The sequence below is a fragment of the Monosiga brevicollis genome, genomic scaffold (genome assembly GCF_000002865.3).
Source record: "Monosiga brevicollis MX1 MONBRscaffold_10 genomic scaffold, whole genome shotgun sequence".
Lineage (NCBI taxonomy): Eukaryota > Choanoflagellata > Craspedida > Salpingoecidae > Monosiga > Monosiga brevicollis.
The window spans coordinates 377,776-400,335 of NW_001865047.1; the positions used below are offsets into that span (position 1 = coordinate 377,776).

Genomic DNA, 22,560 nt, shown 5'->3' on the forward strand with positions numbered 1-22,560 from the left:
ACAAGAGAGAGAGAGAGAGAGAGAGAGAGAGAGAGAGAGAGAGAGAGAGAGAGAGAGAGAGAGAGAGAGAGAGAGAGAGAGAGAGAGATTGATTGATTTTGTATAGAGATTTAGAGAGAGAGTTTTTGAATTTCAGAGAGAGGGGGAGAGCTGAAAGCTGAATCGATTTCTGGAGATGAAGCATCACAAACGAGATGTCGGAGGTGGAGGGGGAGGGGACATCGAGATGTGATGGGTGGTCTTGATGATGAGGTGGACAGGCGTGGCCTGCGTGTAGCATGGCTTGTGTCGAGGCGCGGGGGCACGAATAAGACCAAAAACGGAAAGAAGGCCCTTGTGTGGGTGTGCGGTGCTATTGGTCGGGTGACCAGCCGGTGGGCTTGCCGCCGAGGGAGGCATCGACGTATTCACCAGTGGAGAGGCCAATGGCGGCTTGCATGCGCTCGTACCAGGGACGAACGTTGGTGTGGGTGAGGACATCGTCAAGGGTGCGCAGGCCTTCCATGGAGCGAAGGGCACCAAAGACGGCGAGGTCAGCGAGACCGGGGCGATAGTCTCCGCTGAGGAAATCACGCTCGCCGAGCGCGCCGACCCAGTCGTCGACGGCGGCGTAGAGCTCTTCGCGGGGTTTCTCAATGCCGTATTTTTTGTTGAGCTTGAAGCGGCAGAGGAGGTACATGATCACGGCGCCCGAGTAGCGGGCGAGAACGCGTTCGGACTGAGAAAAGTTGAAGGAGGAGTTGATGAGGTAGTCAAAGCTCTCCAAAGCCTCGGGCATGTTGCGGTAAATGTTGGCGGGAAGGAGGTGGACCAAGTGCTCGTCCACCCAGCTGCGCCAGCGTGCCTGCTCTGGTGAGTCGGGCACACGCAGCGGGTGGTTGGCGGGGAGCAGAGTCTGGCATTGGTCAATGATGGCAGTGGAGTCGCAGCAGACGACGCCGTTGATCACCACCACGGGCACCTTCTTGTAGCTGGTAAAGGCCAACTGGCGCTTCTTTAGGGGATCGACCTCGACTTTTTTGTACGGCACGCGATAGTAGTCTAGATATGTCCGAACCTGGGTCGGGGTGGTCGGTGCGGCAGAGAACAGAGAACAGGGTCCATGGGTGAGCAATTAAGCTGATTGGCGGTTGAAAATCAAATGCGACCGGAAAAATAAATAAAGTATTCCATAAAGGCGGGCCATCGCTGCTCAGGGGTAAGGGGTAAGGGGTAAGGGGTAAGGGATGAGGTAGATGAGGTACCTTGGTGGAGAACGGGCAAGGCGTGTAGATGTACGCAGTCACGTCCGCATCGTGTAAAAAGAGGCCTCGAGCCGTGACCGCAGCGTGAAGTTGCTCAGTCGGATCGGTTTCTTCGGCCCAAACAGGAGCAGTGCGCCAAGTCGCCCAGGCCAGACCCGTGACCGCCGTGGCCGCGGCCGCCAGTCCGGCCACTCGTCGGGCACGTGGTGGCCCCGACGTCGCCACAAACGAGGCCACCGATCGCGATTGAACCCCGCAGGATCGAACCACTCCACCACACCCCCCGATCCGCCACACTGGGCCCGCAGTCCGCCACCAGCCACCCACCGCTGCCATCTTGCTTTGCTGTCCCACAGGCTCCTCCTCCAGCTGCTCCCCCAGCTACTCTCTCTCTCCGTTCGCTTCACCTGAAAATAATCGAGAGAGAGAGAGAGAGAGAGAGAGAGAGAGAGAGAGAGAGGAGAGAGAGAGAGAGAGAGAGAGAGAGAGAGAGAGAGAGAGAGAGAGAGAGAAATAGATGAATTGGTTGAGAAAGAGAGAAGTAAAGAGCAAAGACACAAAGGAAAAGTACAACTACCACATGTAACAACAACAGGAGAGAGAGAGAGAGAGAGAATCTTGCCCGTTCTTGCGTCAATTTATCTGACAAGAAGACGAGTCTCCTCGGGAACCTGGGGACCCACCAGCGCTACGTGTGTCAAAACAGCACCAACTACCAAGTGTTACAGCGTGGAGGCGGAACCTTTTGAAGATAGGAAACTGGATAAAGTTGTCGGACGCGGAACCGTCCAGATCCCTCGCCCCTTCCGTGTATATGGGGCAGCGAGGCAGCGGGAGGAGACCATGCCACACCCGTCTTCACACATGAACCGGGGGGCCGGGACCCGAAGCGGCGCCCTTGTCTCATGGACCGATCATCCTGTGCAGAGCATGTCGAAGCGTATCTTATCAAATCAAATCAAATCAAAACGCCACAGACTGCATGTCGCTTCTCTCTCTATCTCCCTCTCTCTCTCTGATTCTGCCTCTGATTTTACTTCTTATTCTGTGACTGCCTCTGGTTCGCTCTCTGATTCCGTCTCCATCTCTTCTTTTCCTAAAAGTTTTACCAAAACCTCAACCCCCACCCTCAATCTCTCTCTTCATCCCACCCCAACTCCCAAAAATCCTCTCACAAAAACACACCCTTCCCACACACCCTCTACCCCTACCCTGCCTGTCCGTCTCTGTCTCTTATGGAGTCGTGCCACTGTGTGTGTGTGTGTGTGTGTGTGTGTGTGTGTGTGTGTGTGTGTGTGTGCCGTTTGTGCCACAAGACGCAGAGGCTGCTGCTGGTTCACATGTCAGTGCAAAGGGATCGCGGCGGCTGTCAGTGCCTCCTTCATCCTTGTCCTTGAAGCTCGGACCGGCGGGGACTGGACGCGGCACGACCTCAAGAAAGCCTTTACTTCTCTCCCCCTGCCCACGCACTCGCTCTGTGTGTGTTTCCCTTGTAACCGTTTCACGGGGGTGAGAGTCCCGCCCCCTTTTCGTAACGCTCTGCCTCGGCCTCGGCCGCCGGCGTTCTGGTCAGAGGGCGTCTATTGCTTCTTTTGCCTCGGCTTGCTGGCCCGTGCCAGGACTGGCTGGAGCAACTGGAATTGTGGGCGTGTTGAAGGCGTTGGATGTTTTCCCCTCCTTTTCTCTTCCTTTTCATCCTTGAGAGGGGGGTTGTGGACATCCCATTCACTCACTCACTCACTCACTCGGTTGACGGGCGGGACCTCCCCATGTTCCGCGCGAGGCAGCATTGGTTCTGCTACCTACTCGGGCTCTGGCCTAAGCACCTGACTTCAAAAGCCTCGGTCTGACTCGCGGCCGCTTGGAGCTGGGCAGGCTTTTTCATCCTTCGATTTACCACCCGGTCGTCTTGTGCGAGGCCCCGGGATGGCCCTTGTTGTGGGCACTATCACCATGGCCAGTAGTAATTCACGTGATCCCGCCACCACGGCGTCGGACGATGCTGCGACCGAAGCCACCGCCACCGCCTCGACTTCGACCACCGGCGCTGCAAACGGGACCAACCCCAGCATTCCTCGCCCGGAGAGTCCTGTTACACCGCAGCTACGCGTTGACACGACAGCCCTACAAACCAACAGCAACGCCGCGCAAGTCTCGCCCTACATGCCCTTTTCAGCGCGCTTCAATGCCGGTGGCAGTGGACTGCCCTTTATGTCTCCCATCAACATGTACATGCTCAACTCGAGCCTCCTCTCCGCCGGTGGCAAGTCAGATTTGGCTCTCCAAACACCGCGCGAAGCCGATCTCGTCGCCTTCCTCTCTCGCTCCACCTCTTCTCTCCCCGACGGCGCCGCGCACGAGGATCAAGACCTTGTTCTTGACAGCGCCCCTCCCACCTCCACATCCACGGCCCCCACGAATACCACCTCGCCCACCTCTCGCACCAATGGCCGTCGGCATCATCGCCGCCAATCCCCAACCTCCCCCACCGGCCTGCACGGCCATCAGAGACCCCCTTACAACGACCTCAACGGTACCGCCAGCGCTGCCTCCCACCCCACCCACAGCGCCTCAAACCAATCCCCCGCAAGCGCAGCTCGAACCCTCGCCCAAGCCTCCGCCACCAGCGACGCATACCGTCGCCCCCAAACCCGTCCTCGTCGCATGTCTGCCACGGGCTGGCGAGACCAGGACCGCGTCTTGTCCGAAGAGTCTTCCATGCTCTCCGCCGACATTATCAGCTCCGCCCGGGAGTACCACACCAACCCAAAGGCCACCAACACTGCCCCACTCGTCCTCTCCCCCATTGCCCAAGGCTTACTCATGCTCTCCCCCAGCGTGCAAAACCAAGCCTCATGGGCCCTCCAGAGCGGCGCCTCCTCAGACATTCTGGCCCGTTCGGCCCTCAAGGACGACCCCACCGAGTCATATCTTCAAGAGCTGGCTGCACTTAATTCCCACACCTCCTCGTCGGTCGCCCAAGCCGACCATACCGGTCCCACCAACCTCTCTGCCGTTCTCGACGGACTCCCTGATTCCCTTCAAGCCTCAGACCTGGATGACGACGACGACAATACGGCCCTCACGTCCAACCATACCGGTCTTGACACAGACAATCTCTTTAGCAGCAACGCCTCGCTCCTCCTCGCCGCAGCTCAACATCAACTTCCACCTGCAACCACCAGCGCCATCACAAATCAGGCACACGCAGCCAACTCCAACCCAATCCCCTTCGATTTGCCCTCCATCAATACCGCCCTCGCCCATGCAGACCCCACAAACCCCAACCCAGCGGACGCTGCCCCATCTCACAAGGCAGCCACCAAGCCCGCCCGCAACACCAAGCAAGCCGCATCTTCCCGTGCTAAAGCTGCCACCACCCCCACTTCCGGGCGCTCCAGCCGCACTAGCCACACTGCCTCTCAGCGTTCAGCAACACCCGCCTCCAAAGACGCGCCCCCATCCAAGCGCGCAAAGGCCTCGCCAGACCTCATTGAAACGGCTGATGGTCTGTTACGTTGCACCTGGCCCGGCTGCACCAAGGAATATGCCAAAGTCTCGCACCTGCGTTCCCACATGCGACGTCACAACGGGGAGAAACCTTATTCCTGTACCCATCCCGGCTGTGACTGGCGCTTTTCGCGCTCCGATGAACTCGCCCGCCACATCCGCTCCCACACTGGTGAGAAACCCTACAAGTGCCCCATCTGCCCCAAAGCCTTTTCTCGTTCGGATCACCTCCAAAAGCACAAACGTACGCATAACCGAAACGGCAACAAGGCGCGGTGATCTGCCCCAACGCCCCCAGAATCCTAGCCATATTTCATCTTTAGATTTGTGTTCAGCCGACGTTTTGGGGGTCGCCCACCATGGCGTCATCCATCCAAACCAGAGAATCAGAAAACCAGACAACAGCGTCTGCTCTCATTAGTTCGTGACGGCTGCATGTTCGAAAAAATCTTGGGCTGACGTCTTGTTGTCCTTGTCACTGCTTTTTGGGCGGTGTGGAAAGCTGTCGCGATTGAGACTTTGACACAAGACATGTCACTGCCCAATGATTCTTGTTTGTGTCGTGTACCTGTGATACCTTGCCGAGTGTCATTTTGTTTGTGTCCTGCGTGCCCTGGTCGTCTTTGCTGTTCGTTTTTCTGTCTTTCCCCGTGCTTCCTAGGTCAGTAACACCGGTCAAGAAACTTCTGATCATTTCTGCGCTTGTCTCATCAGAGTATTCACCCTTTTCAATTAATCAGGCTCTTCTTTCGTTCGTTTTTTTCTTTCCGCTGATTTTTCTCATTCTTTTTTCAGATACTTCAATTGGGCCTTCACCGCCTTTCCCGAACACAGGAACCAACTACATCTCACCCTGCCTTCTCTGATCCTCTCCATCTCTTACCCCATCGAAACCTAGTTGACAAAACGCAACAGAATACACCGCCAGCATACACAAGCACCAAAACAACAACTACAACAACAACAACAACAACAACAACAACAACAACAACACACACACACACACACACACACACACACACATACACACACAAGAAAGCAACCTCCGTCCATGAAACATCAAGCCAGCCTCTCTCAGAGCAAGGCCTCGTAGGAACGAAGTGCATTCGCGGCGGCGTCGCGCAGTGCCACGTCGTCACTCGTGCAAAGCAAGTGGAGCAATGGTTGATACAGCCGCTTGGCCTGCGGGCGATGCTGCGGTGTTATCATGGCTGGCAAGGATGACAAGAGCACCAACAGGTCGTGCTTAAGCCTTGAATCCCCCGGCTCCTGTCCGTACTGTTTCAGCGAAGCGAGACATCCATCCGTCAGATTGGCTACTGTACCGGTACTCTCGTGGCCTGCCTGATCAGTCTCTGCATCGGATGAAACGCCCTCTGCTGGCACGGCGCTCCGCGAGTCGGCAGCAATCAACGCCTTCACTGCTGCCTCACTCAAAGGTCGCCTTGCATTCCCAATGTTTTTCGTTGCACGCGTCAAAATGTCCTTTGTGCGCGACAGGGCATGCGGTGGCACCACCACATCAGTGCCTGCAGCACTCGAGCCCCGCTTGGAATGCGAGCGCGTGTTGGGCAAAAGTGCATCCTGAATCAGTCTGCGGGGGTAAATCCAGCGTAAGTGCGTTGGATGAGCCCACGACAGTATCCACACAACAAGCGAACAGCGTGGCTGCTTACGTGACCATGTCCAAATCCAATGGTACAACCGTGGAATCAATCTGAGCAAATGTACCCGTAGCAAGCAACCTCTGGTGAGATGAGAATAAACCCACAAAACCCACAAAAAATCAAAAAAAAAATCCAAGACTTTGTCGTGCTGCCTCAAACTAGACATGCAAAGTCGCTTTCTGGTTGCGGTGGGGCACCCACCGTGTCGGCCGAGCGTTCCGGGAAGAAAGACACTTCTATGCAATCCAGCAGGGCCGTCCACGTTTGATCTAGTATTCGACAATCACGTGCATGGTGAGGCGTGTCACGCATCAAGGAATGCAGCCATGCATGCAGAGGCTCACGCGACCGAGAGCGTGTTTGAAAGGACATCGTACCCAAATCCGTCTGGCCCAGGATGGTGTTCCAGGTGGCCAGACCTCGCAGGCCATGATCGATTGTTGCAATAGCACAAGTGTGAGCCGCTTGCCAAAGCTTGCAATCCTCATCCGCAAAGAAGCGGTTGGCAAGGATAGGGGTCAGCGTGGTCAAGAGATCCAGCTGTAGCTGTGCAGTTACCACAAACTGCTCCTGGCCAAAGGTGGCCATATACTCGGCCACAGCCTTGCAGCAAGCTGCACTCAGCCCCAAGAAAATGGATTTGTTATTCACCTGAAAAGGTGGGGCGATGGCATACGTGATGTAGCGCCGCAGCTCTTGTACGGCCATGAGCTGGTGCTTGTGGTCCACGTGGGGATGGCTGCTTGAAGGCAGCAACTGCTGCACACCAGTCAAAGTGGCGGCTTGAAGGTCTGACAGACGTACAATGCTCATGACATCGGCATGATGGCAGTCCATGAGGTGGCGCAGGGCGTTGAGCAAGGCTGCAGCCTGCTCATCCGTGAGACTGGCTTGCAGGTGCAACATCAGCGGCTCCACACAGCCCGCCAAAGGGATGAGAGTTTTTTCACGATGGGGTGGCTGGCGACGACTGGCATCCAAAACAACTTTGACCCAGGTTTGAAACCCGCGACGCACGGGCCCCTCCATGGGTGAGGTTCCATGGCCCAAAGCGACGTGGCAGCCAAACATGACCAAGAGGGCATCGGCACTGGCCTTGGCAACCTCTTTCAGCAGATCGTTGATCCACACGGCCAACAGTTCCAGTGCTAGATCCCACAACTGGTTGAATGCTTCAATTTCCAGCAGCCGTTGAACAAAGCCCACCATAAGCTGGCCGAGACCGGCCATTGTCAGACACTTGGTTTCCGCCCACTGCTTGGCTGCCGATCCATAGTCGGTACTGGTGTCCGCACCAATGTCCCGTGCAGCAGCAGCCTGGATGTCCTGCAATAGGGGCTGCAGAATCTCAACAATCACCTCTTGAAAGGCGTCGAGCTCCAAGATAGCTGCGTGTGTGTTGATGGTCAGAAAAAAGGTCTGACAAGCACTGCGCCGCACATCAGCACGCGAGTCCAGGCAGAGGCGTGCAAGCTGCTGGAAGAGGATGACCCATAATCGTGAAAGGGAGACGTGTGTGGGGAGACCATCCTCATCCACCGTGTTGAGCTGGGCCGTATTGATGGGCAGCGTATCAAGCCGCTCCTGCATGCTGACACGATTTTGGTGCAAATAGTCCGCCACGTTCCAGAGGAGCTCAACGGCTGTCAAAGCAACGTTTACCGCCACAGGCTGCAGGCCAAAGAGCCCCAAGGAATTGAGCAACATGGGGAAACAGCGCGAGGGGATCGTGGGTTGAAAATCAGTAATGATCATCTGAACGCATTCAAAGGCAATGCGCACGGTCGTGGCGTCGCTGTTGGCGTTGGTGGTGGCCATGACATCGTTGATAATGCCAATGACCACGGGCCATGCATGGGAGAGCGATTGCCCACACGAATCCAGAACCTGGGGCGAGACAGGAGAAGGCGAAAACATTGTCAAGCGGAAATCACAACATGTCAGGCGAGAGGGTTTGGAAAACAACCACGTGTGCATGGCTTTGCTGGTTCAAGAAGTTTGAGCTCTGTTCATACCTTTTTGACGCATTCGAGCTGACGCCGTGCCACTTGAACGTTTTGGACTTTGCTGAGGTTGCGAAGCGGAGAAAGGATGGCCTGCTGAAGTCCCGGCGAAGCTTCCACGGGCGGGTCGCGCGGGATTACGAGGGCCTCGTGTACCAGCGTTGTCAGGGCTTCAACACCCTCAAGTTTGACTTTGGCGTCCTCACAGAAAGCCACCTGAAGCAAAAAGCAAAAACAAAACACGGAATAATGATGATCATGATAATAAAAAATGGCATGGCATGGCGTGATCAGCTTGCACACCAGTGTTGGTGCAGAGGCGAGGTCTTCTCCTGCCATACCTCAATCAAGTGCGCAGTCACGGTTGGCCAAAACTCCATAATGCGGTTGAGGTTGGCCAGGCCGAGCGACTGAAGTTGGCGAACAGGAAAGAGCTGTGCATCATTGCGTGACAAGGTCGGAACATTCTGGCTGCTCATCAGGAGGTCAATCGTGCGCTCACTCTACTCGATACCACAAACAAACGTGAGTACCTTGCATATCAATCTTGACATGTCCCACCGACTCGGCAGGGCCATACAAACCTGTTTGCAGAGGGCACTGATCAGAAAGTAGAGCGCTGATTTGGAGAGGTTATGGCTCATGGCAAACACTTGCGCCAACATAGCGGCTAAACCCGGTAGCTCGGAGGCCGCAGAGGCTGTCATTGTCATAAAGTTGCTGCCGCTCGTACTCCCCGAGGATGAGGTACGGCGATGATGCCGCCGAACACCGCTGTTACGCTCACCCTGGCTGTTCGAGAGGATGCGCGCACCAGGCGCGGAACTCAGCTGCGTGGTTTCAGGATGTGGCAAGTCCAAAACTGCGACCAGCTGCTGCATGGCACCAATCACTGCGGTCCATGAATCGTCCAGATAGGCCCCCAGGCAGAGTGCCGAGTTGAAGAGGACATACACAACCTGAAGGTGTTTTCGAGTAACATTCCAGCCGCCACTGGGCAATTCGGCAGCAAAGGAGAACTGATCTGGTAGACAGTGACGACACAAGCTGTTGACGACCTGTTGGCGCAGCGTCACAAGCTTGAGTTGAGCTGTGACACGCAGCAACGACTGCAGTGAGCGCAAAAGACCGTCTGTGGCTGTTTCCACAGTGGCAAACGCTAACAAGACGTCAAGAAGACTAATGATATTGCGTCCTGCCATCTCGAGCAGCGGGGCTACATCCCGCCGCTCCCCTTCCGTCTCCGGGCTCTCCTCCTCGATCACAGTGTCGGTGTGGGGGTCAGCTTGGTCCATTTGCACGAGGCTGGAGATGCACTTGACCGCGTCTTGGACAATGGCAAAAATGACCGAGAGCAGATAGCTGGGCGAGATTTGAGGACTGTCATTCTTGTCAAGAAGATTAATGACGACAACCTTGCCTTGATGTGCAGACAATAGAGCAAGCTTGTCGTCACCCGTGGCAATGGTCTTGGCACCAAGCTGGTACAAGCGCTCAAAGAGCTGTCCGGGAACAGCACTCTTGTGCATAACCATGGTCGTCAGCAACAACAGAAACTCGGGCTTCTTGAAAAGCTCAAGCAAAACCTCCAGCGCCATGCTTCGTTGCCACAGCAGTTTGTCGGCGTCCAAAAACTTGAGCAACATGGTCAAGAAAATTTCACATTCTGTACCGCTGTTTTGGAGGGCGGAGGTACGGGCAAGGGAGCACCACAAGGGTCAGACAGGTGTCGAGGCAAGATGGAGCAAGGCTCAGGGTTGCAGTTAGGGCTGGATCGGGATCGAACGACAGATACGCAAGCCCAGTGGACACATACATCAGGGAATGATAGTGCTGAATGAGCGCAAGGAGAACATGCATCAAGCGAACGGCCACGGGAAACAGGAGAACAGGCATGCGGGCGCCTGCGCCTTGCTGAATGGAAGGCGAGAAGAGTTTGATGACGAGGGCGCAGACACGCTCCTTGAGCAAGTGGCCAAATTCAACATGACGAAGGATCACGTCGGGGTTGGCCAAAAGGGCTGTTTCTATCAGTTCCAGCCCCAAGGTGCGCGTCATTTCGGTGAGGCCCTGTAGCCAGTGTGGAGACTCGCCGTTGGTGAGGAGGCAGAGGTCTTGAAACAGAAGATATGCATCGCCAGCGGCGGGAGCATGGCGGCGAGGTGAGTCGACAGCTTCGCTCGCATTGCGATCCTCTGCTGCCACGCGCTCAAACACTGCGGCCACTAATTGGCGCAAGCTGGCTGCAGCAATGGCTGCTGTCATGACGTCCTTGACAAAGTGCAGCCGAAAACACAAGGCCACAGCCTATGTGTGATTGAGAACCCAATAGCCCGCGCATCAAGTCGCATGCCCAGCAATCAATAAAATAATATGCATGACGCGTGTGTAGCCGAAACGGGCATTTGCTTCAGGATCTTGAAAAGATCGCGGCCAGCAAGCGACAGACTTACCTGAGCCAGATCATCACCGCGAATATCAGGGCTGGTGGTGACGAGGCTGAGAACGCACTGTAAAATCTTGATTTCTTCTTGACCAGTACTGGCCAGTTGCTGCAGTCGCTCCAGCACAACCAGTTTGGACTCCTACAGGGTTAACATCCATGTTTTAGAGTTGAGGGCATCGATGGGAAAAAACAAGAAAAGAAAAACTCACACGAAAAAAAAAAAAAAAAAAACAAGAAAAAAAAAACAAGGCCACTCATCAAGACATGGTACATGAAGGTCGGCTGCCCTCAACCATGGATGATGCATAGCGTCAGAATGCCTTTGTTCTTTGTGCCGCGCCCGGAGAAGGACAACGTACGTGGTCGATGGCGTCGGTATCGATCATTCGATGAATGCAGGCCATGGAGAGCTGCACAACGCGGGGGTTCTTGGTCTCTTCCAGGCCCAGCAAGAAAGACTGCATTAAATCCTTGGCACGCAACATTTCTGTTGACATGTGCCAGAGTCAATCAGACAGCAGATGCAGTCAGGTTTGATGCGCGAGCAAAAAAGGGGAACGGCGTCAAGCTACAAGACAATTAAATTAACCAGGGGCCTCGGTCAGGCTGACGCACCGGGTAAGATGCTGGTGGGTGGCAAGCTTCCGACTGTTGAAAGTCGCACCAATGCCCTTTCGACAGCCTACGAGGCAAGCCAGTCCAAGACGTCGGTTCTTCATGAGATTGAGTGCACGAGCTCGATTGGGCTGAAGCGCTAGTTGGATCAAAAGAGTCAAGGCTCCAGCGAAAGCGTGGGGCGGTACGCACCAGCCGCAAGGGAGTGGCCTTTTTGCGTGCTTCAGTGGCCATCAAATTTAGATCTGACTTGAGGGCTTCCACCAGCTGACGCCCGCGTTCGCCATCCAGCAGCAACACACTCGAGTTACTCGAGGTGCTCTCGGTGGGGGAGCCTGGAATAGACATTATGACGGTCCCGAGCCTCGCTTCCTGTATTGGTCCGCCAGTCAAGGGATGGCGACCACCTGTTGAAGGCCGCTGCTATACAAACTGGCAGTGGCTTACCCAAGCTATGCGCATTCCTCGCCAGTCGCACCACCACCACCGCCACCAAGTCCACCTAGTGGGAGGTTCGCCGCGCTGCGAGACCCCTCCACGAGCCGAGTGACAACAGTGCACGAAAAAAAATCAAAAAAGAAAAAAAAACTTTGATCCAAATCCACAAAAAAAGAAAGAAAAAAAAAAAAAAACTGTTCTTTTGGATGATGATGATAAAGAAGTGGAACCCAAAGCGACGGCGATCATGTTGCTGAGAGCTTCACACAGCATACTTGGCTCAATTTTTGAGGACGTGGGCACGACAACGGAGGGCGGAAGCGGCAAGACGATACCCGAATCAGGCTTCAACTCACAACAAGACAAGAATATGATGAAAACACCACGGACAAAAGTATGGGCCAAGAAAACGGGAGGCGTGTGTCAACTACGCCTCGATAAACTCAGGTTCATCGCGCAAGACACGGCGGCGAGGCGTTGCCCGACGTTGGAGGTTAGCCTCGCGCTCGCGCAACAAGGGCGCTGTCTCGCCACTGCGGCGATTCTTTCTTCGCGCGTAGATGGCAGCACCCACGACCAACGCCAGCAACACCACGCCGCCGGCAGAGCCAGCAGCAATCTCAATGATCTCCTGCTTGTTGGCTTTTGATCCGCCCTTGTGAGGATTGTCGGGCGAACAGAGTTCACCCGAGGTTGCGCTCAATTGCTTGCCGCTCACACTCGCAGGTAGGCTGCACACGGCAGCGCCTCCACACCCAGCATCAATCACACCCGCGTCCCGCAGTTTCTCAAATCCGCAACAGTTGATCTTGACGTTGCCCAGGCAGAGCTGCTGCAGGCTGGTCAGCGGTGCAAGCACGCTGACGTTCAGTGGGGCGGCCAACGCGTTGTCACTCAGATCCAAGTGAATGAGGGTTGACAGCCCGCCCAGGGCCTGAGCATCGACTTGGGTGATTTGGTTTCCGCTCAAATACAAGCGTTGGAGACCCGACACGGCTTTGAAGGCCGCTGCCTCGAGACGAGCCAGCTTGTTACCCGATAAGTCCAGGTCCTTAAGCTGAACATTCAAGCCCTGAAAGGCGTCGGCTGGGAGCGCCGTGACGTGCGCTCCGCTCATGTTGAGTGTCTGTAGGGTCGTCAAGCCCGCAAATCCGCTCGCTGGCAACGTCGCAAGGGGCGCGTTACTCAGATCCAGAGTCAGCAAGTGGTTCAGACCAGTAAAGCCCTGGCTGCCCAGTTGCGTCAGGCGAGAAACATTGAGCAGCAAGGCTGTTACGTTACTCAGGCCTGCAAAAGCCAGCGCTGGGATGCTTGTAATGTCTGCTGCAGACAAGTCCATGGCACTCAGGTGCGATAAACCATCAAAGCCATGTGGGGTAAGAGTCTTCAAGACCATGCCTGCCGATGACAGTGAAACAATGGCCGTGCTCTTCGAAAAAGGACCCTGTGAAGCATTGTTGGTTGTCCACGCTTCGATCATCGTGTTTGACAAGTCCACCGCAGAGAGCGACGTCGGTCCCGCAAAGGCCAAGGGCCCCAGCGTCCGAACCGCGGACACTGACAGGTTAATTGTTTCCAGCGCTGGGAGCCCTGTCAAAACCTGCGCCTCCAGTTGTGCCAGCTGAGTTCCTGCCAGGTCGAGGCTTGTCACACCAGTCATGTTTGTAAAGCAACCCGGCACCAGGGTCTCCAGGCTTGGTGAAACGATCAGCGAATCGAGTTTGGCCAAATTCGACAACGCCCCACTCGCCAACTGCTGTACCTGGGTGGCACTCAAGTCAAGCGTTGCTAACTGAGGCAAATCGAGCAAAGCAGCGGATGCCAGCTGTCGCAGCGTGGTGGGCAGCTTCAGGGAAGTCAACTTTGGAAGATGCGCCACACTGGCATTACCAAGCGCCAGCAGCTGAGTGTCCGATAGATCCAGCGTTGTCAACGCAACCATTCCCTGGAAGGCGGCCTGACCAACCCATTGAAGCGCGTTGCCCGATAAGTCCAAGCTTGTGACATGACTCAGACCCTCAAAAGCTTGGTCAGGAAGATGAATCAGTCCACTGTGTGACAGGTTCAGCTGTGTAAGCGAAGCCAGCCCCACAAAGGGCGCGGGAGCAACGCTCACGAGCGCCTGCTGACTCAAATTCAAAGCCGTGAGTCGTGGCACAGCACTCCAAACCATGCTGTCGAGCGCCGTCAGCTGCTGCCCGCGAAGCTGGATGGACTGCAAGGCAGGCAGGTCGCGAAAGGCTCCAGTGGGAAGATGAGAGACGCTCGTCGGTCGCAGATCCACTGTCACAAGTTTCGGCAGTGCATGAAAAGCATCTGAATCAAGCACATTCAACGTGGACGGAAGCTGCAAGGAGGTTAGGGCTGGAAGCTGTGACACGGCGTCGCCCGGTAGCTGCGTCAGCTTGGCATCACTCAAATCCAACGTGGCAACGCCCAATGTGGTAAAAGAGCCATTGGTCAGGTTGGTCAGGGGAGTGTGTACCAGCTGCAGACTGGTGACTTGTTTGGTGCCCACAAATGCGCCCGCCTCAATGGTGGTCAGCACGAGGTTATCGCTCAGATCGATGGTAACCACATGGGACAGGTTGGCAAACGCAGAAGCGGGGATTCGAGTCAAAGCTTGGCCCGCAAGGTCTACTTTTGTCAAGGCTGGGCACTGAGCGATGGCGTTGGACCCCCAGCTTGTGAGTTGAGCTGGCGCCAGCTGCAACTGGGTAAAGTTGGTCAGTCCGGACAGCGCCTCCGTGGGCAAAGCCTTGACCTTGGTATGGCGCAAGTCAAGCGAGCGTAGGGCGGGCAGTTGGTAAAAGCTTCGCTTATTCAATGTGGTTAGTGTGGCCGGAAGCTGCACGGCGGCCAGTTCCGGTAGGTTCCACAAGGCTTCCGTGGGCAGGTCAGCGAGTTGCGTGGTGGAAAGATCAAGATTGGTGATACGCAAATAGCTAAACGCGTGAAGCGCAAGGCTCGTCAAGACGACGCCAGTCAGGTCAAGGGTTGTGAGTCGCGTCAAGCCCGCAAAAGCCTCAGATTGGACGGCTTCAAGCTTGGAATTGTGGCTGAGATTGAGTGCTTGCAAGTGGGTGGCGCCAATCAAAAAGTTGGTTTCCAAGGTCGTGAGTTGTTGATTGCTGAGGTCAAGGGAGAGAAGGCCCGGGCAGTCGCTTAGCGCGTTGGCTGCCACGGCAGTGAGTCGATTGGGTGGCAATGCTACCGTGGTCAGCCGCGGAAGGTCCACCAGACTGTACTCGGGGAGCGCACTCAGCTTGGTGTGGGAGAAATCAACGCTCGCGAGCATGGGCAAGTGAGCCAGCGCGTTGGACTGCAGCGTTGCGAGGGATGCCGGCAGAGTGACCTGGCCGAGGGCGCTCATGTTGGCGAAGACATTGGTAGGAAGGATTGTGAAGGCAGTTGCGGCCAAATCCAGCGCTTGCACGCGGCGCAGGCCAGCAAACGCCCCTTCCTCAAGCACGGCAATGGGGTTACCCTCAATATGCAGCTGAGTGAGATTATTGAGGCCCACGAAAGCATTCTTCCCAATGTCCGAGATGTTGTTATATGAGAGGTCTAGTGCTTGGAGGCCAGAAGCACCAGCAAATGCCTCGGTCGGCAAGGCCGCTAGGCGCTGGTGGCTAATGGTTAGGGTCGTCAGGCTGGGGCAATCAACCAAAGCGTTGCTGGCCCATGTTTCCAGGCTGCCACCCGAGACGACCAGACTTTGGAGTCGGGGCAGGTTGGCAAAAGCGCTGCCTTCGACCGTCGTCAGTGCCGCCGTGTTATCAAGGTTGATGGCTTCGAGGGCAGGCAGGTCTTCAAAAGCAAAAGTGGGCACTTTTTGCAACTGTGTGTGGGACAGGTCGACCTGCATCAGGTGAGGTTTGCTTGCCAGCCATTTTGTGGTGATGGTAGTGAGCTGCGAGCTGTTCAGCCACAGTGTGGATAGCTGCGACAGAGGAGCAAGCACCATGGCCCCAATCTCTTGAACACCTGTGCCGTCCAAGCGCAGCACTTGAAGTGCGTTCAGGCCGCTGAAAACGCCCAGGGGCAGCTTGGTGATGGCCATGTTTGCCAGACTCAAGGACTGGAGAGCGCTGAGGCCGTCAAACGATGAGCTAGCGAGGGCGGTCAGCTTGTTGTTCCGAATATCAAGTTGCGTCACCTGACATTTGATTAAGGCAGCAAAGCAAACAAGCAAGTATAGCACATGAGCGAGTGTCGAGGGCGCGTTGGACGCCAACTCCTGTGGGGTGAGACCACAAAGAGCACGAGGGGAGGGAAAAAAAAAAGCAACGACGGTGTTGGCACAAGAGGGAGGGTCATCAACGCACAGCGGAGAGATTGGCAAAAGCGCCAGTGGCCAATGAGGTGATGAGGTTGTTGCGAAGGTTCAGGGAGGTGAGGCCAGTGAGGCCACTGAAGGCATGGGCTGTAATGGCGGTCAGTTTTTGCATTGAAAGATCCAAGGATCGAATGCGTGGGCAAGCAACAAAGGCCGGTTGGTTACTGGCACCGAGGGTGGCAAGCTGATTGCCGGTTAGGGTGAGGTTTTGAAGCGCCGGAAGGTTGACAAAGGTGTTGGCGGGCAGCACTGAAAGTCCCAAGTGGCTCAAGTTGAGGGCCTTGAGCGCGGGGAGGTTGGCAAAGGCTGAGGATTCAATCGTTGTGATAGGGTTGCCGAGGAGCTTCAGGGTGGTGAGGGCATCAAGACCTGCAAAGGCGTTGCCAGCCACAGTTGTGATGCGCATGTTGCTGAGATCCAACTCGGGCAAGGCCGAGAGGCCGGCAAAGGCCTGGCTGGGCAGGGTACGCAGCTTGATGCCCGAAAGATCAAGTGAGGTGACTCGGGATAGAGTCTCAAAGGTGCCGCCGATAAGGGTGGAGACGTTGCAATGGGAAAGATTGAGCGCGGTCAGCTGAGTCAGACCCCGAAAAGCACTGGCTGCCACCCCATTGAAAGGATTACCGGCAAAATTGAGCGCGCTCAAATTCTCAAGTGGATTAAAGGCGGTGCTCTGGATTGTATTGAGGCGGTTGTTGGACAGGTCCAGTTTTGTGAGAGAGGTTAGGCCCGAAAACATGCCAATATCAATCTCCTGAATGGCTTGGTTAGAGAGGTCGAGCTCTGGGAGGCGGTCGAGACCGACAAAGGCATTGACGGCCATGTTGGCAATCTTGGCGCGGGACTTGAGGGCCAAACTCGTCAGGCGCGAGAGGCCAGCAAAGGCTTGAGCCGGAAGCGTCGTGAGGGAGCTGTCCTCGAGGTCCAGCGTCTGGAGGTTGAGGAGCTCAACGAATGCGCTGCCCGCCAGGCTGGTGATGGGATTGTTTCGAAGGCGCAATGTTCGGAGAGCAGTGAGGGTGGCGAACGTGTGCGCGGTCAGAGCACCGATGCTGTTATTGGAGAGATCAAGGGTTGTCAGGGTGCTGAGTTCCGGGCTTGCCAAATCGTCTGCCTCAAGCTTCATCAGCGAGCCCGTGATGGTCTGGAGCACAAGAGGGTCAGGGTAGGATGAGATCATTCTGTAAGGCGCGTGCAAGGCATAGGTGAGAATGGCGTCAGAGCTGGCAGCTCACCAGCGACGAAATGGTGCGGTTTGTCATGGTAAAATTGCACGGCACGGCCGTGATGTCCTCGCAAACGACGGCAAAGTGCTGAGCGCCATCCTCAGCGCATGTGCAGAGCGTGCAGGCATCCCCCTCGCATGAAGCGACATTGGCCTTCGAATGGCACAGCAGGGCTAGCAGCACCGCGGCCTAGCATCGTCGTTTGAGCCACAGAACCCAGGTCCGAAGGAATGAGTTGGCATTATCCATAAAGCCTGGCGACCCTTGAGCCACACTTACCGTCAGGAAGGATCGCAGCCGAGCCATGGCAAAGTGGCAAGATTGTGCCTCTCGCTGGTCGTACGAGACCCTTCCCAAGCTGCTTCCCCTCCACACACACCACAAGTCCTCCAGCAATGGGTAATGGCAACCGTAACAGCAGGCCGCCCTCAAGGCCACAACCGACACCCGAGTCAAGGAGGCCTAGTCCGCCGCCCAGAAAGAAAAAAAAAAGCATGCAGTGCACACAATGAGACACCCTCCAAGAACGTGTGTGTGTGTGTGTGTGTGTGTGCGGTTATGGTTGTTGTTTCATGTTAATCTGTCTGACTTTTGGAGCTCTTGTTGTTGGCCTTCTTGTTGCAGTGCGCACGTGAAAGTGCCATAGAGGTCTGAACGTCTGCTTTACCTTGTTGTTCTTTAGGGGTTTTCGGGCGGAGCAAGATGGCAGGCTTACATGTGGTTCTTCTGCTTGGATTGGGTGTGACGGCGGCTCAGCTCGGATGCTAGGCTCAAGCTCTCTTGTTTTGAAGCTTTTCGAGAGGGTCATGTGGTCAATATCCAAGCTATGGTCTGGCATCACGGACGACATTACTTTTGACCCCAAAGCAAAACTCTCGAGTGCAGCTCGACCTTCGCGATGTAAATAATTAAATTGTCGGCTCATAGTAATGAGAAGCATTCGCTTCGCCTGGCAAGATGTGCTTTTTAGAGTGTAACCAGCTGTGACAACACCCGCTTTCGCCAGCGCATTCCCAAAGTGTCGGCTAGGGGCGCCATACGGGCTGGGCGGGAACCTTGTGAACAGGTTTGGTTGGCTTGGTCGAGGAAGCTGGGTCCTTTCTTACGGGGGTCGGATCGGCTTGCTCATCTGGTACTGCTGTGACTTCGAAGTCGAGGAAGCCATCCTTGTTGCGGCGCAACTTGGCACCGCCCATTTGTAAGCGTGCCCGTGTGTCCTCTTCGGATGCTTCGGGTGCCAACTGGGTGATGCGCCGACCACGTGACACATCAGACATGGTGTCTGTTTCGCTGTCGCCAAATCCTGTGTCGTTGTCGAAAGCAGGCCCAGCGGCCCAGGCCCCAAAGTTGGTCATGGGCACTATTGTGGGACTTGGACCATCGTCCTTGGATGTCGACCTAGCAGACCAGAAGGTGTCGGGCGCACACTTGAGGTCAGTCATGGGAAGAAAAAAAAAAGATTGGGGCCCAGCTTTCGGACAGAAAGCCATCGCAAAGGACAGAAGAACAGCCAGAGCTTCAAACATACACAGACTCATCCATGTATGCGTGCTTATCAGATGGATACGCTGGTTCAGGACAGCACAAGTGTGCTGCAATCCAGCGTCGCAACCTAGACACCAGCATCGGTCACGCATCCCAAGGCCCCACGTTACGTGCGTCAGCTCAGCAAAAATTGGCGAGCGAGCGCTTCAACAACAACCAGTGACTCGGAGTACAGACTGCTTCGCGCTTGAGCAAACCCACCTCTGACGGCAGTTGGGGGCATCATTGCTCTCGCGATCTGTCCGCTCATAGCCAAAGACCCAAGTCAAAACCAGGGTGGGTAGCGTCAGACTCAGGCTCACCGCCGCCAGGGCCGGGAGCAGCTGCACACCAGACAGGGCCCAGGTCAATAAGGAACAAGATGGGTCGGTGAAAAAGTCACCCGGACATAAGCAGGGCCAGCCTATCACAGTCCACCCCTTCACTTACACCAATGACGGTTGCAAGACTGGCAAAGATATCCCGATTCTGGCAAGTGAAACAAGCCATATTGTCGGCACCGTGACTGGCCGTTGCGAAAAAAAGAGTCTAAAGTTTCAAAGACATGGAAAGACAAAGCCACGAAGAAAGTGAGCACTTGACGTTGGGGCATCCAACCGATACGAAGCATAGGCTCATACCACAAAGACGACCAGCCCCACGTGAAAGAGTACAGAAGCGCTCGACCACGCTCCAAAAAGCCATCCGGGCTCGGCGCGGTAGTTGAACAGGTAGTACACCTGATTCAGCAGGCCGCGACGCAATATCAAACAAGGGAGGGTGAGTTGCATGGGGAGAAGGTCCGTTGGGGCTCTGGTGGTATCTTTGTTTCGCTGCCGACAGACCACAGCTGAGAGTCCAAAAGCCCACCTCAAAGCCGCCGTCGCCCAAGCCCAGGATGGTGATGCAGGCAGAGACCATGACCAGAACCCAGGCCATCTCCTGAGCCACCGAGGGATCTGATGGACAGCATGCCAAGCTCATCACTCTGTTGCAAGAGAGAAAAAGGTTGAAGTAATTGCGTGAACAAGGCAATTATGTGATGGACATTGAGCTCCACAGTCCAGAGCAGCGGGGAAGCAAGGGTAGAGAGTCGAAAGGCACGCACCCATCTGCGACACAAGACTCGCCAGCGGTGCACAAATCGCCACAATCTATGCACCAACAAAGATCATGAGCCGTGGCATTCCTCACTGCGTGTTGAGGCAGGTACACCCGACAGGCTGCTTCTGACAGCAGCACGGCGAAATCAGACCACGCTCACCTTGACAGCACACTGGGGTTGGGGCGTCATTGAGCTCGCCGATGCAGCTCTCTGTTGTTGCGTCGTCGTCGCTATCAGAGGGATTGATGAGATCATTGGCATCGCGTAGAGCAGAGCCAAACTGATAGAGGCTCCAAATGATGATGATGAGCTTGTAGAGCAAGGCCATGCTGACCAAAGTGAGCTGAAGCCGGGCCCTGGTGCGTTGAAAGCTTCGATTCTGTGCGGCATGTTGAGTGTCTTTGGCTGTGGATCGTGTGCAACCCAAGATTTTGATGACCAAGGGCACAACAAAGAGGAGCAACATAACGGCGGCCATGGCAATCAAAATGGCCATGCTCGTGTCTGACACTGTGTCGACAGGCACATCGGAACTGGCTGCAGCGCCGGGCAGCACACTTGCAAGCGTGGAGGCCATCGTGGTGCTGGATTGGTTGCCATGATCAAACGTTTGGCTGCTCGAGGAAGTCCACGGCGTTGAGCTGGTGAAGCTGGTGGAGCTGGTGAAGCTGGTGGAGGTTGTGGAGGTTGTGGAGGTTGTGGAGGTTGTGGAGGTCGTGGAGGTCGTTGTTAAATCCGTCGAGCTGGTCGAGCTGAGCATCAAGCTTATTGAGCTGGAAATGAATGCCGCCGTAGTCGAAGACGCCATGATCACGGTAACCCCAGGCAGTGTAAGAGTCGGCTACTTTCCATCCCGCGCTCCGTGCGCAGGCTCAACAGCACCAAAGCCGTGCTGCGCCCAAGTATGCGAGCGAGGCAAGGCTTGTCTTTCGGGTGGAACGTCAGGTGCAATGCCTCCACGTGCACCAGGAAAGAAGATCGCAATCAAAAAAGGACAAAGAGATCCGTGGCTCTTTTCCAACGACCCAACAACAGACCAAGCCCAAGGACCGACGGGTCGGCGGGGGCATATGAAGGCGTGAAGGCCAAGAAAACAAATGAATCTCCCAGGAGGGGCAGTGGCGGGGCAGTAGCGGGGCAGTGGAGGCAAGCAGCGCAGCCACAGGGGGCGGATTCGCTTGTTTCGTCATGTGCACCTGCCTAGTTCTGGTTTGCTGACAACAACACACACACATCTCTCAAGGCGAATGTCAGATTATTACAACAGCGCCAACAAGCATCAACAACAACGGATCAAATGTCAGACTTTGGGGGCCGCTGTGGACACTGCCGGGGCTGTGAAACGGGGCTCTGGACACTCACGGGGCTGTGAAACGGGGCTCTGGACACTCACGGGGCTGTGAAACGGGGCTCTGGACACTCACGGGGCTGTGAAACGGGGCTCTGGACACTCACGGGGCTGTGAAACGGGGCTCTGGACACTCACGGGGCTCTGGACACTCACGGGACTCTGGACACTCACGGGGGTTGTTTGATACATCTGGAGAGCAGAGTCATCATGGATGGGGCTGAGAATGGTACTGCTGCAGCTTGGCAGATCTTTGCGCGCCAGGCTGTGGTGTACGAACAAGAGCAACGCGCCAACATCCTGCGTAGGTGTCATCGCTTCCGTGTGTCGACATGCTTGATGGATGAGCTCACGAGGGTATGGCTGCTTGTAGAACACAATGTGCGCCTGACCGTGTGTGGTGACAGCATTGTTGGCGTAGACGTCAACGTGGATGCCGTGGCCGCCGAAGCGCAAGCTGCTGTCACAACTGATCTTCTCGTGCCTGGCTTTGGTCAGAATTGGCGTTGAGCCTGTACCTTCCTTCTTCGGCCACTTCTGCCTTGCATCGACTCACTGGCCCGTCTCACTTGAATCGTTCCTTGACAGTGGACATTCACAATCATGGACTGGGAGGCTCAGAGGACCTCAGCACCTCCTGGCTCAACCCCAACTTTACACTTGGCAAACTGGCCCGAGCCGGTACCACCGCCACCCTGGCCTCCATCATACCGCTTCGCCAAGACCTGGATGCGTACGTGCAAGGTCATCACTTTTAGGGCTTTCAGCTTCACATGTCGCGCACCTATTGTATGCAACCTGCCCTCACCTGCTCACTCACGCTGATACTTTTCTCCCGTCACCACACTGCAGTGTACTGGAAGCCGTCCTGCCTGTCGTTGGTCGGCCCGGCCAGGGCGCTGTCGTCCATGGCCTCCATGCAGGTACTTGCAATGCGACCCCGGACCAGACCACTGGCACGTGTGCCTCTGTGCGTGAGCCCTGCTCAACCCACACCGGGTCCCTTTATTGCCATTGGTGGATAGAGGGCCCTATTATTCACGATTTGGGCGCTCTCCCAAAGTCGGACATCACCACTGCAGACTCCGTCACCAA

General features: G+C 55.7%; 4 protein-coding genes across 4 annotated transcripts in view; 1 reads left to right on the forward strand and 3 right to left on the reverse strand.

The window, feature by feature from the left end:
- Window positions 1-1,580, reverse strand: part of MONBRDRAFT_8222 (uncharacterized protein) — a gene marked incomplete at both ends in the record, with an annotated part of 2,390 nt that extends 810 nt beyond the window's left edge. The window contains 2 exons of the mRNA XM_001745878.1: window positions 369-1,057; window positions 1,245-1,580. Coding sequence (XP_001745930.1) covers window positions 369-1,057; window positions 1,245-1,580 — 1,025 coding nt within the window. The remainder of the gene's footprint in view (window positions 1-368; window positions 1,058-1,244) is intronic.
- A 1,525-nt stretch (window positions 1,581-3,105) lies between these two features.
- CI (cubitus interruptus) lies at window positions 3,106-5,033 on the forward strand (the record flags this gene model as incomplete). The annotated part of the gene is made up of 1 exon (XM_001745745.1): window positions 3,106-5,033. Exon 1 carries the CDS (start codon window positions 3,171-3,173, stop codon window positions 5,031-5,033), a length of 1,863 nt encoding a protein of 620 aa, XP_001745797.1. The 5' UTR covers window positions 3,106-3,170.
- A 795-nt stretch (window positions 5,034-5,828) lies between these two features.
- MONBRDRAFT_32420 (uncharacterized protein) lies at window positions 5,829-11,833 on the reverse strand (the record flags this gene model as incomplete). Its single annotated transcript, XM_001745879.1, has 13 exons — window positions 5,829-6,348; window positions 6,431-6,501; window positions 6,623-6,690; window positions 6,799-8,092; window positions 8,204-8,308; window positions 8,437-8,640; window positions 8,766-8,927; window positions 9,009-10,098; window positions 10,241-10,731; window positions 10,878-11,009; window positions 11,230-11,357; window positions 11,486-11,552; window positions 11,678-11,833. 13 exons carry the CDS (start codon window positions 11,831-11,833, stop codon window positions 5,829-5,831), a joined length of 4,488 nt encoding a protein of 1,495 aa, XP_001745931.1.
- A 330-nt stretch (window positions 11,834-12,163) lies between these two features.
- On the reverse strand, window positions 12,164-20,925 carry MONBRDRAFT_37071 (uncharacterized protein; the record flags this gene model as incomplete). Its single annotated transcript, XM_001745880.1, has 6 exons — window positions 12,164-16,163; window positions 16,252-17,406; window positions 18,595-18,886; window positions 19,235-19,356; window positions 19,883-19,971; window positions 20,277-20,925. The coding sequence occupies 6 exons, from the start codon at window positions 20,923-20,925 to the stop codon at window positions 12,351-12,353; spliced, it is 6,120 nt and encodes a 2,039-aa protein (XP_001745932.1). The 3' UTR covers window positions 12,164-12,350.
- Between the last annotated feature and the right edge of the window lie 1,635 nt (window positions 20,926-22,560).